Source organism: Telopea speciosissima, chromosome 9 (assembly GCF_018873765.1).
Source record: "Telopea speciosissima isolate NSW1024214 ecotype Mountain lineage chromosome 9, Tspe_v1, whole genome shotgun sequence".
Lineage (NCBI taxonomy): Eukaryota > Viridiplantae > Streptophyta > Magnoliopsida > Proteales > Proteaceae > Telopea > Telopea speciosissima.
Window position 1 is genome coordinate 9,941,023 of NC_057924.1, and position 15,866 is coordinate 9,956,888.

A 15,866-nucleotide genomic window follows, 5' to 3' on the forward strand; every position below is an offset into this window, starting at 1 on the left:
ATTGAGCCTAGGAATGTCAAAAAGTTGCATCGAACTGGCCAATCTAACCCGGCTCGAACCAAGCTAAGCTCTTATAGAGCAAGTTTCGGATTCGGCATTTTAAAACCCCTCGGTTTAGGCACGATTGGGCTACATCGATGGTATCCTGATAAGCCTGAACCAAAACCAAGCCGCCCTGGAACTGAAACCTTACCCGGTACTAACCGATAAAAACGTCACTCTCCCATGCCAATGCCATTGCACTCTTTCCAACTTGTTTGGATTAAAAAAATGGAGCCCAACCTATTTGGTACAGCCCATTTGTTTTGATTAGAAAATGAATTCAAGCCCATTTGTAAAGTTAAAAACTAAAAAATGGAGCCCAGCCCATTTGATAAGGCCCATAAGGCAAACAGTTTCAGTCTAAAACCGGGCTCGAAACGGTTTGATACCGGTTTTCAAACTGGCCAAACCATTTCGAACCCATTAACATAAACCAAACCCGAACTGAGACCAACTCGAATCGGAACTGAAACCGCGCCGAAATCGAAAAAACCTTATTATAGGTGCAGTTTCGGATTCAGTCATTTCCACACCGAAGATTCCGGACCAAGCCGACCGTTTGACGTTCCTACACTCAACATTCATGATTATTACTTCTGCCTTCTGCGTGCAACCAACCCAACACTGATAATGACCGTATGAACGATAGACTTATTTGCTAGATTGTTAACCTAACAAAATATATTCTCCAAGGATATCTTTCAAAGCCATCTCAAATGAGCTCAAGAGCAAGTATGAGGGTTCTAAATTCCTACACATACAACCCTTGACCCACCACTTAGCATGATTACAACACCTTTCAAACTTGATGTGTAAAGTCATTATCACATGATGATTTTGGAAAGTTAAAACTTCTTCCTTTCTATGTAAACTTTGGTACTAATGTTGGAATTAAGCAAACAAGCTAGAGCTTACATGAATAATGTAGGGAGAAATTAATAAGATTCTGTGATAATGTTAAGAAGGAAACTAACCCACTATTTTTATCCCAATTAAAAGTTCTAAAATGTTCCTGACACATTGATCAATAATAAACCTTCATAAGAAAATCAATTAATTTTGCCTAATGTAGCCCTTTCCTTCTCATGATATTTGTTACACAATCTATCTATAGAATTATAAACCAGAGTTTTTAAACTACTCTAAAACCCAAAAAAAAGAAACGAATACCCAGAAATCATATTAGAAGAAAAGAAAGAATAGTAATAGGAAAGAATATGAAGAACACGCTCTAAGCTCCAAAGTCATATCACGGCCAGAACATAAAAGATCCAGAGAGAGAGAGAGAGAGAGAGAGAGAGAGAGAGAGAGAGAGAATTACAGATTTAGATATCTAGCCTTAGCTTTAGAGGTTTTCTGGCAAGCTGAAATTCTGAGTACCAAAAGTGTGAAAAGATTTGTTCTGAACAAAGACTGCAACACCGGACTTGTTGCTGTTAAACCCATCCCAGAGAGAGAAATTGACAGTGCCATTCACTGTTTTCTTGGCAGAAATGTCTTTGACACTGCAAAGCTTTTCGAGTTTTCGAACCACGAAGTCGTTTGATAGAACACGACCTCGGTTGTCTCCGGCGGGGCAGTCGGTCAATAACCCATTCTCGTATAGAGCTACCAACACATCGGCGCCATTGCTGTCCACCTTTGTTCTTAGAGCTCCTGTTAGAGTGACCTGCAAGGTGTCTGTCGAAGGCCTTTCGAACGTTGCCTGTTTCAACCAAACGGGACACAAATTGGTTAATTTTTTCTTTTTTTTTGGGGTTTTGCTTGATCCAACCGTTCTTGGGCTGGCTTTAACTTGCCCATGGACTAAATCTTGAGGCCCATTCCTTGAATGAACTAGGCTGGTCACCCCCTTTAATGTTATTAACTTTTTTTTTGGAAAAGGTACGGTAATTGGTCGCGCAGCACGGTGTATACCTACGCCAAGACACAGTCGCATACAAAATGACCGACACACCCTCCCTTGGAAAGACGGAAAGGACCAGAGATGCACTGATCATTTCGTGCATGGCTATGTCTGGGCACAAGTACACACCATGCTGCGCGACCGGGTGGTGTTCTTTTTTTCTATTTTATTATTATTATTATTATTATTTATATTTGGGAGCTTGGCATGTGGCTCATCCAACCATATCCTATCTATCCGTCCATCTAGGGTTGTCAAGACCTATCCCAAATTAGTGAAAAAAGCTCAGAACAAAACCAAACTGATCCCTATTGGATCGGCTTTGGGCTGGGTATTATACACCTAAAACCAAATCGAAATTGACTTATCCTGAAACCGAAACCAGGTGAAAAAATAGGACCAAAACGATATGAACTCGATACCAGCCCAAATTTGAAGGGGAAAAAAAAACATATATTTTCCCCATAATTTTGAATACATATATATGTCAAATCGAACCAAAACCTACCCGAATAGATAAAAGCAATATGAACCTGAAACCAAACCGAATTGAAACCGAAGATTTCCTATAGGTTTAGTTTCAGATTCACCCTTCCCATACTGAAACCTATTCAACCTAGACCGAACCGACTGATTGGCACCCGTACTTCTATGTCTAAAAAAAATGTGGTCATATAAGAAGGCCTTTCCATATGAGTGGTATAAAATACATTTGCCTAAAAAATAGGACAGTTTGTAAAAGGACATATACTACGACAGTGTGTAAATTGTTTCACCTTAAACGTTTATAAAATGAAGTGATTTTTAAAAAGGAAAAAGAACTTTGTCTAAGAGTGTGGCCTACGCCAGCACTCTCATGTGTCTATATCTCTCCTCCTCAAAACAAGGGGCAAAATTGTCTTTTTCAAATGGAAAGAAGAGAAATATACTCAGGGAAATAAATCCAAAAGATCCCCACATTGCTTTTGAGAATAATCATTTTGGTCACTTATCCAACCTATTCAAAGAATTAAGATCTACCAAACCTATTTGCATGATAAATACTCCAAGATAACTCTTTCAATCATTTTATTTGATAGATCAGTGTATGAATAAATTTCATCTATATTGATGCTCCTACATGTGTTCTCACTGACCCCACATTGGTGAAGGCCATGTGACCAGCAATGATTTCTTGCTTTTTATTTAACTTATTTTAATAAAGCTATTAAAATCCCTGCTTGTAAGCTTTCCAACAGCTGTTCATGTTAACTTTGATGCCACAAAAGTATTCTTTATCATAATCAACTCAGTTTCTCTACACCCATGGTGAGGAGAGAATCTCTTCATCCAACCCTATCCGACCATATGCAATAAGAGTGATCCAACAGCTGTTCATGTTAACTTTGATGCCACAAAATTATTCTTTATCATAATCAACTCAGTTTCTCTCCACCCATGGTGAGGAGAGAATCTCTTCATCCAACCCTATCCGACCATATGCAATAAGAGTGATCCAACAGCTGTTCATGTTAACTTTGATGCCACAAAATTATTCTTTATCATAATCAACTCAGTTTCTCTCCACCCATGGTGAGGAGAGAATCTCTTCATCCAACCCTATCCGACCATATGCAATAAGAGTGATCCAACAGCTGTTCATGTTAACTTTGATGCCACAAAATTATTCTTTATCATAATCAACTCAGTTTCTCTCCACCCATGGTGAGGAGGGAATCTCTTCATCCAACCCTATCCGACCTTATGCAATAATAGTGAGTAGTTAATGATTGAGATCAACCGTAGCGTCACATCACTATTGGTGGAGAGATTCTCTCTTCACCAAGGGTGAAGAAAAATTTAATCCTATAATTATATACTCAAGTTTGTAAAATTAGTTTTAATATATTTTGATTTATGATGAAAAAAATAAGAGATTAATTATTAAGTTAAGGAAGAAAATGGAAAGGAAGAGGAGACTGACCTGAAAGGTGGGAGAGGGGAAGCGAGGGGCGGAAGAGATGTGAGAGAAGAGAGAATCTTGTTCGGTCCCCATGCAATGTGATCTGCCCTGAACCACCACCTGCGGCGTGAACATGGTGTCCAGATTCAATGCCTCCACGTAAGCCTTCTGCCTGACTGTCCATTGGTTGGAAGCGTATGGGTCCTTCCAACCCTTAAAGTCCCAGTAATCCACGTGGTAAGCCAGCACGATCACCGGCATCGTCACCTCCTCCCCGAAATCACCTCTCCCGAGTCTTGACATCAAGAGCTCCGCCTCCGGAGAGGTGGCGCAACCCTGAGACGAGAATAGCTCGACCAAGACGGGTCCACTTCTCTTCAATTCCTCTGTCGTCTGGTCGGCCGTCGGGTTCTCCAGGGACGATGCACTCGTCCTCGACGATGACGAGGATCTTATCCCGAAGCACGCGAAGAGACGGGAAGCCATCCCGTCTCGCCGGCGACTTTATGTCTCTGAATTTTCTTCTTTCTTCTTCCTTCTTCGTCTTCTTGGGTCAGATCAGAGCAGAGTTTATTATTGGTTAATTTAGATTCGGAAGAGAGAAACAAATTGATCGGTGCAGCACAAAAGTTCGGCTAGAATCGAGAGAGAGAGAGAGAGAGAGAGAGAGAGAGACATAAAGAAGCAAAGAGATGGTTTCTCTTTGGGTGGAGGAAGTGGGTGGGGGGTGGTGGATTTGGTAATATGGATGGAGGGAAGGGAGAGAAAGGTGGCGAAGCGGAAGTGGACAGGAGAGCGGCTTAGAATGCTTCTTTCTATCTACTTTTTTTTAACCTTTGACCTTTTTCTGTTGTGTTTCATCTTAAATATGTAAAAGTGACCCAAATGTGGAGGGGGTGGTGACTTCTTTATGCCAAATCAAAGGACTTTCGTAACCGACACAGATCAGAGTCGGTGACCTGACGCAAGTCGAAGTGAGGTTTGGTAGGCTGTCAGTGGGGCTCATATGCCACGTGTGGATCCATACAGGGCATCTCTTCAAAAGACAATTTGTTGAGATTACCCTAGAAAATGAAAATCAAGCAAGACAATCACCGACGGACGGTAAGGGTATAAGTTTGGCCCTGTCGGCATGCCTGTCTGCCCTACCGTGAGCTTGAACAGGATTTGGGCTAAGGTTAAGGTCACGGGTTGAGTTCGGTCTAATCCTGTGTTAGGTTATGCTATATTTTATAATTTTTATTTAATGCAAATTGTGTACATACACGCCTGTGTATGAAAACTTTTGCCATAATATTTTTAAGTTTTTAACCCAAAAAAATCTAATAATCAATTAAGTATGAAACCCTAACCCCTAATCAATTGAATTCATATTATCAAGAAATGAGTATTCATCAAGAAAACCATCTCTCAGACATTGGTCCTTCAAACTAAGAGAGAAATCTGATTTCTCTTAACTTGTCTCGTTGTATTCCTATATTATTTCTGTCAGTTCGAGCTTCATTTGATAGTTTTTCCCAAGTGAACTTAAATCTCAAATCTCCGTTTTTTTTTTTTCTTTCTGATATATCCATTGTTCATTACCTGGCCTGCCAATGTCATCCAATTTCATGTCAAAAGTCCCATTTGAGATGGTTTATGCCATACCTCAGTTCTACAAATAATTTCAAAGTCCAGGCAACAAGCAAGGTCAATGTCAATGAAAATACATATTGGGTAGGGGTGTCATAAAAACCTGGCCAGCCCGAAAAGGTAAGGCTGGGTCGGGCCGGGCTTGGGTTTAGGTTAAGGTTTCTAGGATTGGACTAGGTTAAGGTCAAGCCCGATCATGTCTAGCCCATTGACACCCCTAATTTGTGGGCGCTTCATTGTTGTAATTGGACTTATTTGCCCACCTCACATTACTTACCAATTTTGTTAAGTATGGTGTTTACTATAATTTCACACCTTTTCCCTTTCCTTCTCTCCTTCTCTCTCTAGTCCGGTTCCAATCACTCTCTCCTCAGGGAAAAACCAACTCATGAATCTCTTTTGAATCGTTATTTATGTCTTTGGTTGAAGGGCACAGGTAAAAATTGGAACACAGCTTTGGTTTTTCCGGCCGTACCAAAATTATCCCATTAGATGAAACCTTTTGCGGCGCCACCACACCCCATCTACCGGGGTATTGAGTGGGTTATTCTTCTACTGCCTCCCTCTCTACAAAATGAACATCTAACTTTAGTGTGTAAGAGAGATGCCTTGGAAGATGATATAATTCTTGGTTGGATCAACATTGGTGTCAACCCACTTAAGGATATCAATCGGTTCGATTTTGACTCAGTTTAAGAAATAAAAAGTACGAATCAAAATTGAACGGAGAATAGGAACACATTTTCAAAATCAAAACCAAATCGACTTGTTTCACTTTAGTTTCGATTTTTATTTGGTTTTTTAATCAACTTCTTAGTGGGTTTTAATGTGGTTTCATATTCAATTTAGATCCTATTTAAATGTTTGAGCCAACTTTTTTACATCTTCACCAATAAAAAACCCTTATTTGTTAAGATCATATTCCATCAAACTTTCCCCAAACACTAAAATAGAAAAGAATTTATCTTCCACATTTGATTTAAAATTTTTTTTAAATATATAATTTTATACGATTCTTTATTCGATTTGAAAATAGATAATTTGATTCGATTTAGGCATGAAACCGAAACCGAAACCGAACCAAACCTAAAAAAGATTTCAACTTTGGAAAGCAAAACCGAACTGATTAACTGCAGTGATTCAATTCGTTTTAAACGGCTTTTGATTCCAGTTTTCGATTCTAAATTCACACCCTTAAATCCACTTAACCAATGTTCTCAATCGTCAAACATGACGAATCGGTCCATATCTTGATACAATGTCCCTCTTGATTCGAGCGTTAGGATCCCCTGCAACTTACATTTGTCTCATTTTCCCGGAGCCAAGTGCAGAAAGAGCGGAAGTGATTAAAAAGGGTAATAATAGAGCATGGAAGAGAGATCCCTAATATTTGCATTGGTCATGGCCTGAAACATCTTTGTGAAATGCACCCGATGCCATGGTTAATTAATTGAGTAGTATCCCTTCTGTTCATTCATTAAAAAATAGCAACAAAAAACCAAAGAAGCAATTCCTCTTCTATTTGATCAGAAGAAAAACGGGGGCAGCTTCTAGTGCATCCCTTGCAAAGGTTGGTGTTGGGTGGTTAGACGACGACACTAAACGGCGAAGAAGGTGACCTCCATTGCGTGAGCGTGACTTCCGCCTCATTCCCGGTCTTCGATTTTGGTTCTTTGGTGCGTTTGTAAAAAGAGAATTAGCTATCATAGATTTCCACTACTTCAAACAGCAAAAAAGATGACCGTTTTTTTACCATTTTTGAGTATTGACAATTTTTTTATTGTTTTCTAACCGTTTTTTCTGATCGTTTTTAATTAATGATCGGGTCACTGACCTATCATGACTAACAGGTCAATCTTGACTGAAATAGATTTCAGATTTCAATCTATTTCTCTATTGACCAAAATAAACCGAAAATAGAGTGTAAACAGATTGATAAATAATTGAATCTTCATCTTCTACTCTACATTATGAGACACAAAGCAAATCAATGAATTTACTCCTTCAATTTTTAGCCATAGTTGGGCTATTGGCTCTAGTTGTCTTCTACCATCTATGGGTCTTCTTCTCAAAAGGTACCCAAATTGAGAAAAGCAAGACAGTGGAGGCACCAGAGGCACCCGGATCATGGCCCATAATAGGCTACCTTCGTCAACTAGCAACTCCTCAGCCCCTCTTCCGAACACTTGCTTCCATGGCTGAGAAGCACGGACCAGCCTTCATTGTTCGATTCGGTGTTCATCAAACACTTGTAGTCAGCAGCTCTGAAATGGTGAAGGAATGCTTCACTATCAACGATAAGGCCCTTGCAAGCCGTCCAAGAAGTGCTTTTGGTAACCACTTCACCTATAATTACGCAATGATGGGGTTCGCACCTTATGGATCCTACTGGCGTGAGATACGCAAATTGGTGGTGCTTGAGCTACTCTCCAACCGCAGACTTGACTCACTCAAACACTATCAATATACAGATGAGCTTTGGGTGAAGAACAAAAATAATAATCTACCAATTAAGGTTGAAATGAATAGATTGTTACGTGATCTAATCATGAATGTGGTTCTCAAAATGGTTATTGGAAAGCATTATTTTTGTGTGGTTGAAGTGGGAGAGGACTGCAACATAGAGGTCCAAAAGATCCAAAACATAATAATTGAATTTTTTGGAATCACTAGGGTCTCAGTTGCATCAGATGCTATCCCTTTTCTTGGATGGATTTTGGGTTTCAAAGGTGAGGAAAGGGCTATGAAGAAGATTGCCAAAGAGGTGGACTTGATTGCTCAGAGCTGGCTGCAAGAACATCTGGAGAAGAGACAATATTTTGCAGATCAGAAGGATGAACAAGCTGATTTCATGGATGTGATGTTGTCGATCCTTGAAGAGGATGATGCTCAATTCCATGGTCAACCGTGCGACAATGTTGTCAAGGCCACCACTATGGTATGATCCTAATCTTTTCCTTCCCTTCCATCTCAAGTGCTCTAGCTCTCTCTGTTTTGGAACTCATCATTAAAAGCTAGCCATTAGAACTTATTCTTAAAAACTAATAATTAAGGAGAGGATGCCCAAATACCTAATAATTCAACTTTTTCAGTCAGAAAATAAAATTTTTTGGGGTCAAAGATAAAAAATAAAAAAAAAACCATGAATTTAATTAAACGAATTATTCAGCTGAATCTGACTTATACGAATAATTTGGATCTATTTAATAAGCTTTTAGAAAATTGATAAAAAAATATTTTAAATTGAGAGAAATAAAAAAATATATATATAATTTAAGTACCGGGTATCTCCTACTTAGGAACAACCCATTGGGAAAAAAAAAAACTAAATATTTTAACTAAGCGGAATCTCCCACTTTGTGAGATGTTGATTGGGTATTTGATACCCTACCCAAGTTCAATTGTACGTTCGTGAACACCACTATTTGTAAGGGTTGCCACATATCTATTGTTTTATGTCTATCTAATGTACCATGTCCATTCTTATGTATAGGGGTTGCCTCCCTTTTATTGTTTCATGTTTATCTGATTTGGGACTAAATTACTATTTTTTTTATGAGGAAAGAAAATATATTACTGGAAGGATAATAGTGTCTGAACAATATTGTGATGGAGAACAGCTTGTTCTTTGTGGACTGCTACATATTTTGCTATAAAATTTGCAAAGCTAGAAATATGTATATTCTGTGGGCAAGTGATTGGAATGCCTCTGGTTCCTTCAGTTGCTTGAGACAATAGAGGAATTAATCTCCATGGTCGAATCACGGAGGTTGGGTCTTGAAGCAAAAGAGGAAGTTCCATGTTGGAGAACCATATTTCCTTAATGTTGTAACCTAGCCGAGCTGCATATTGAAGACCTTTTAGAAGCCCAAGAATTTCTATCTCCAAAAAATCGTTAGTACCCAGGAAACCAGCAGCAGTTAGTAACAATTTACCTTCCGACAAAATAGAACACATCCACCCTGATCTTTTCAGGGAAGATTGAGTAGTTCATGCAAAAATCAGAACATTGTAGTCTAATATGGGAAAGGATTTGAAACAAAGATCTATAGGCAAGTTGCTAGTAACAGAACAATGCATAGAGGGAAGCAAAGTATGGGTTGGGGGTGAGATATTTAAGTCTATCAACCATTTGCGGATGTTTGAAATTACTCCGACTGGGTCTGGTTTAATAGAATTATGGACCACTTGGTTCCTGACATGCCATATAAAGTAACAAGTAATAATAAAAACTGAAAAAAACCACTTGGAAAGCTGCTTGCTTCGGAGATTATCATTGAGAATATAATTACAAAGGTGAAGTAAAGATTGATGGGAGAAGTATTCCGTTCTCAACCCCAGAGGGCCAACCATCCAGATATGTTTAGACCAGTCACATGAGAAAAAAAGATGCCATATGGATTCAGGACAAGAGCCACATAAAACACAATGGGGATCGATCTTGATCCATTTTGAGAGAGATGCTTTAACCGGGATTCCAGCATGTAAAACACGCCGAAAGAAGTGTTTAAATTTAAGGTGAATGGGTAACTTCCAGAGGAAGCGCCACCAACTAGCAAACTCAGGATGAGAAGACAATCTCAACGAAAAATGTAAGAAATTTGGTTGCAATCCGAATGGAAAAATTACCACATTTTGAGGCAGAGCATATCCAAGAATCAAAGTTATTATTAAGATACACAGAAGCACAAGCAGCAATAAAACCAATAGAAAATTGGGGAGGAAGTAAGTCAGCAATAAGTCTATTTTGTGCGAAATACTTACAGACCATATCTCCTCTTGAAGAGTCTTGCATAACGTTAGTAAGACAAAAACCTGGAATTGTTTTAACCCATTGATCAGTCCAGAAAAAAAAGTTCTTCCCATCACCAATAATGCAAAAAGACATTAATTTTAAGATGGAAAGTAAATGGGCAATACTGTTCCAAGACCATGATCCCCCTTTTGATGACAGCTTTTGGATAAAAAACAGAGGAATTGGGAAAATATTTTGCTTTTAAAACCTTAGCCCATAAGTCATTAGGATTATTAATGAGTCTCCAACCAAGTTTAAGAATCAAAGATTTGTTTTGAATTTCAGATTTCCTAAGACCTAAACCACTAGAAGCTAAAGGTAAGTAGATTCTATCCCAGGCAATAAGGCGGTGATGTTTACTAGAATCAATGTTACCATTCCAGAAATTGAGACAAACTGAATCAATGGATTTACATACCTTTATAGGAAATAAGAAAGAGGACATTAAATAAGCAAGTATGGAGCTAAGAACAGATTGGATAAGCACTTTTTGACCTGCATAAGATAGATGGTTAGCTTTCCAAGTTGAGAGTCTAGATCTGATCCTATTGACAATACTTGTTAATTCCTTTGTCTTGGATCTTGAGTGAATAAGAGTAGTGCCTAGATAGGAACTCTTAGATGAATCTTCAGAGATTCCAATAAGAGAACATAGCCTATTTCTCTCAGGCACAGAAACATTTTTACTGAAAAAGAGACCATTTTTTTCAAAATTGATTTCTTGACTTGACAGGTCAGCAAACAACTCCAACATGGCTTTTATAGTGAGATGACATCAGCAGTAGCTCTGCAAAACATAAAAGTATCATCCGCAAACAACAGATGTGTGATTTCAGGGGCGGATCTAGCAACTTTTATTCCTTTGAAAAGATTCAAATCTCTATAAACCTTAAGAAGTCGAGAAAGAACTTCCATTATTAAAATAAAAAGGTTGGGGCTTAGAGGACAACCCTGCCTAATGCCTCTGGAAGCAGTGAAGAAATCAAAAGGACTACCCTTCAATTTTATTGAAAAAGAGGTAGTAGAGATAAGATTCCATAACAGATCTCCCCAACGATTTCCAAAACCTAGAAGGGAGAAAAGATCTTTGAGCAAGCTCCATTCAACCCGGTCATAAGCCTTAGACATGTCAAGCTTCATAGCAACATACCCAAGTTTACCCTTTTTGTGAGATAAAAAGTGAAAGATCTCTTGGACAATAACAATATTATCAGAGACTTGTCTACCAGGGATAAATGTAGCCTGAAAGGGGGAAATGAAAGAAGGGAGAAGACCTTTCAATCTATTAGCCAAAATTTTAGCTAAAATTTTATAAGAAACATTGCAAAGGCTAATAGGTCGGAAATCAGAGACTCTTACCGAATTTTCCTTCTTAGGTATTAAGCAAATAAGAGTATGGTTAACCCCAAAAGGAAGCAACTTACCTTTAAAAAAACCAGAAACAAATTGAAAAACATCCAAGTTAGTCAAATCCCAAAAATCTTGGTAAAGCAAGCCTGAAAACCATCCATCCCTGGGGCTTTGAGAGAACCCAAAGAGAATACAACCTTCTTAATTTCATTAAGAGTAGGGATGGAGCAGATAGATTCACGAGTGGCCTCATCCAAGATAGGCTCAAAAAGATTCTCAATAAAAGAAGCATCCAAAGGTTGAGATGAGGTAAATAAATCTTGAAGATGAGAGGCAAAGGCATGGGCCATTTCACTAGGATTCTCCACCTTTTCCCCTTCATCAGATGTAATGAAGTTAATGCTTCTTTTACGTAAATTAAGTTTTGAAACAGAGTGATAATACCTGGTGTTTCTATCTCCGTCCTTTACATGAAAGTGTCTAGATTTTTTGAAGCCAGAACATCTCTTCAGCTTTCTGCAACCAATCAATATGAGCAGATATCCTTCTCAAATCATTGGAGTGAGGAGAAGAAATATCGTCAAGATTACTGTATTGGTCCATAAGTTGAAATTTAAGTGTATCAATATTTCCAAACACAGTCCTATTCCATCTCTGAAGTAATCCGCTCATGCAAGCAAGTTTAGAAGGCAAGGATTTGTTAGCCAAAGAAATCCAAGATGATGAGCAAAAAGGAAGGAATTCAGGGTGGAATTTCCAGGCTTCTTGGAAGTGAAAGAGTTTTTTGAAAGAGGAATGAGAAGTGGATGAATTTAAAAGGATAGGGTTATGATCAGAGCCCAGGGTAGGAAGCTTAAAAAGACCTGCGAAAGGAAAGAAAGAAAGCCAAGTAGGAGAAACAAAAGCTCGGTCAAGGCATTCTTTGATAAGCTTAGGAGGCTTCTGCCTATTTGACCATGTGAATCTAGAACAGGAAGGTTTGATTTCCTCAAGAGAGAGATTGGGAATCAAGTTAGACAAGATGGGTGTTGCAGGGCTTAAATGAAAAGGAGAATCCCCCCAGTTTATCAGACTGGGAAAAGACTTCGTTGAAATCTCCAATGACAAGGAAGCCATGATTGAGAGATGAAAGGAAAATAGTGAGTTTTTCCCAACAAGAGAACTAAACTACTATTTTGTAAAATTACTTATCCTCCTTTCTAGTACTGATTGCCCACAAAAGACTCGTTAAATAGCATTGTTTTGGTCATCCTATTATAATACAAAAATATGTTTTTTCTTTTTTGATCTTTAAACTAGTCCATAGAACCCTTTGTTAACAATTCAAAACGAGATTTACACGAAACTTTACTTAGGCTATAAGATAATCTAGCTCTCTTTGGCTAAGCTGAGAGTTATGGCAATCTGCAAAGGTTTTGGCGAGAACATAAAGCTAGGTTATTAAGAGAAATATTTCATTATGTAATAGTCTATTGCTGGTTGGGTAATTAATCAAAGCACATAAACACTTGATACCCCCACCCAAGTTCAATTGTAATGTGGTGTTCATCACATTTTTTAAAACCGAAAAAAATGTTATAATTTTATATTTTATATTTTGCTTTATAATTAATGAAACAAATGTTATTTCAATTTATCACTTTTTGTGTCATGCACATAAGATAATTGATTGATAATGTGATATATGTACGACATATAAAAAATAACATCCGGATTTTTGTTTTGGTAAACGAATATTTCCCAAATCCAAATTTTATTTTGCCTGTTTTTTTGACTGATTTTTTTTTTTTTTATCGAAATCATAAATTAATCAAATGAATTATTCCAAATAATTTCAAATTCAAATTTGCCAACTATACATTGGATTACTCACATCTAATGTGGGATTATTACTTCTGTCTTTTACGTCGAACACCAACATCTTCCTTATTACATGCATAACTGTGCAGACTATGATCTTAGCTGCTACAGACACCACCGCAGTGTCCATGCCATGGGCTCTTTCCTTGCTACTGAACAACCAACAAGTTCTCAAAAAGGCTCAAGAAGAAATAGACAAGCATGTGGGGAAGGACAGGAATGTGGATGAGAAGGACATTGGCAACCTTGTATACCTCCAAGCAATAGTCAAGGAAACACTCCGCCTATACCCTGTGGCACCACTCTTGGTACCCCATGAAGCCATAGAAGATTGTAATGTTGTTGGGTTTAGGATCCGATCAGGGACCCGAGTACTTGTGAATGCTTGGAAATTACATAGAGACCCTAACATATGGACTAACCCTTTGGGATTCCAGCCAGAAAGATTTCTATCAAAACATGCAGATGTGGATGTGCGTGGTAAGAATTTTGAGTTTATTCCATTCGGGTCGGGTAGGAGATCATGCCCGGGAATTTCGTTCGCCCTTCAGACCATGCACATGATGCTTGCCCGTTTGCTTCATGGGTTTGAGTTGAGAACACCTTTGGACCTACCTGTGGATATGACAGAACAAGGTTCGGGTCTAACCATCCCCAAGCAAAAGCCATTGGAACTCCTCCTCACTCCTCGTCTCCCTTCCCATCTTTATGAGTAGAAGGGTTTCACTATAAGGTGGTTAAATAAGCATCGATGGGTGTTAATGGGAACCGAAAAAATAAAATAAAAATAGTTACAAGTCATATCCTTTGCAGTACCGGCGGGGCGGCAGTGCACATCCGATGGTACACCAGAGGCCATGTGTGCCATGTGTGCCATGTGGCCTCTGCTGTACCGTTGGATGTGCACTGCCGCCCCGCCGGTACTGCAGAGGATTTTAATTCATAGGCACTCAAGTGATTACATACATATATTTTGGGAGAATGTTCTGCACTGCGCCCAGGCACATGGGCTTGCCACTAAGGGGGACAGGGTGGTCATTGTGCCCACCCCCATGTGTCTGGGAGCGTGCCCCATATATTTTTTCCACAATATTGGTAAATGGGCCTTGTTCTAGGGGTGCAAGTTTGGCTCAGTGAGCCTGAGCCCGACAGAACCTGATTTGGACATTTCAATACTGGGGAATGGGTTATGGTTGAGATTTTTAGGTCTGGATTGAGGCCTCAGGTTAAGCCCAGTCCGTGCTGATATTATACATATGATAAAAAATAAAAAGGGTAGATTGGCCTTGCTTAACCTTGAAATGGGAAAAAGTAGAGACTACCAAGGTCAATCCGGGCCAAACTGGGTTAGGTTGAGCCTGATAAAGCTGGGCCTAGGTTCCGACATCCCAGCCCGACCTTGTGCTGGGCGGGCTTGGGTTGAGCTAAGGGAACCTAAGGTTACGCTGAAGTTTTAAAAAATCTGGCCTAACCCCAACCTTTTTGGCCGTTTGATAGGATTTTTGGGCAATGGAAAGGGTATTTCGAACATTTGAATAGTATATAGGGAGATTAATCAAGGATTCGGTTCATGGTATCAGAACCGTTATCATTGCTGGCAATACTGATATTGATACAGATCAGCCATACCAGTCCAATACCGAATCAAAACACCATTAATATTTTCATTAAATAACTCTGGTCGATCTATATCGATCAGGTATTGATATTGGTCACGGCGGATCCGATACCAATTCCTATTTCCATGACAGTAATTATGACAAGCAGAGTGATGGGTGAAGAGATTCTTAATATTGGGCCAAATAAAACTTTTTCCAAAAACTATTTCACATGTTGCTCGCTGTCCATAGGAATACATCACATGGAATCACGAGGAGATGTGATTGGGAGAGCGTCGTGAGGCTTACAAACCTGTGCGGTTAGCCGCTTCACTTAAAATCAAGTGGATGATGATGCCTACTAGTAGCCACTTGTAAAGTGAGTAATTAAACCCTTCTTCATTCTACAACCTTGGAATTGTTAGGTAACAAAAATTAATGTGTTAGATTGGAAACCCTAACACCATACAAAAACCTAGAACACGAATACATAAACCCGTACTGTAGAGATTGGATGTACTTTTCTATCAATCGTATAACACAAAGGATATTGGATTGAATGGGTTACTTTCCATTGATATTGTGGTATCAATATACAAAAGATTACGTTATTGATAAGAGAGAATCAATTATCTCAATTATCCTAGTCACTAGATTAGTATGGAAACTCAATTATCCTAGTCAGTAGATTAGTATGAAAACTCATATGGTAATATTCCCCCTTAAGTTGGAGCGTGTAGG

At 38.8% G+C, this 15,866-nt stretch overlaps 2 protein-coding genes across 3 annotated transcripts; one reads left to right on the plus strand and one right to left on the minus strand.

Moving 5' to 3' along the window:
• Window positions 1-1,214: 1,214 nt before the first annotated feature.
• Window positions 1,215-11,691, minus strand: LOC122640030. 2 transcript variants are annotated; one of them, XM_043833124.1, is made up of 5 exons: window positions 11,671-11,691; window positions 5,886-5,891; window positions 3,912-4,400; window positions 1,348-1,747; window positions 1,299-1,315 (listed from the first exon to the last, which is right to left on the minus strand). In XM_043833124.1, the coding sequence occupies exons 3-4, from the start codon at window positions 4,374-4,376 to the stop codon at window positions 1,388-1,390; spliced, it is 825 nt and encodes a 274-aa protein (XP_043689059.1). In that variant the 5' UTR covers window positions 4,377-4,400; window positions 5,886-5,891; window positions 11,671-11,691; the 3' UTR covers window positions 1,299-1,315; window positions 1,348-1,387. The 2 variants fall into 2 exon arrangements, with proteins under 2 accessions (XP_043689060.1, XP_043689059.1); XM_043833125.1 differs by lacking the exons at window positions 5,886-5,891; window positions 11,671-11,691 and having other exon boundaries at window positions 1,215-1,328; window positions 1,359-1,747; window positions 3,912-4,564.
• LOC122638622 (cytochrome P450 CYP82D47-like) lies at window positions 7,513-14,245 on the plus strand. The gene is made up of 2 exons (XM_043831480.1): window positions 7,513-8,460; window positions 13,617-14,245. The coding sequence occupies exons 1-2, from the start codon at window positions 7,513-7,515 to the stop codon at window positions 14,241-14,243; spliced, it is 1,575 nt and encodes a 524-aa protein (XP_043687415.1). The 3' UTR covers window positions 14,244-14,245.
• The last annotated feature ends 1,621 nt before the right edge of the window (window positions 14,246-15,866 follow it).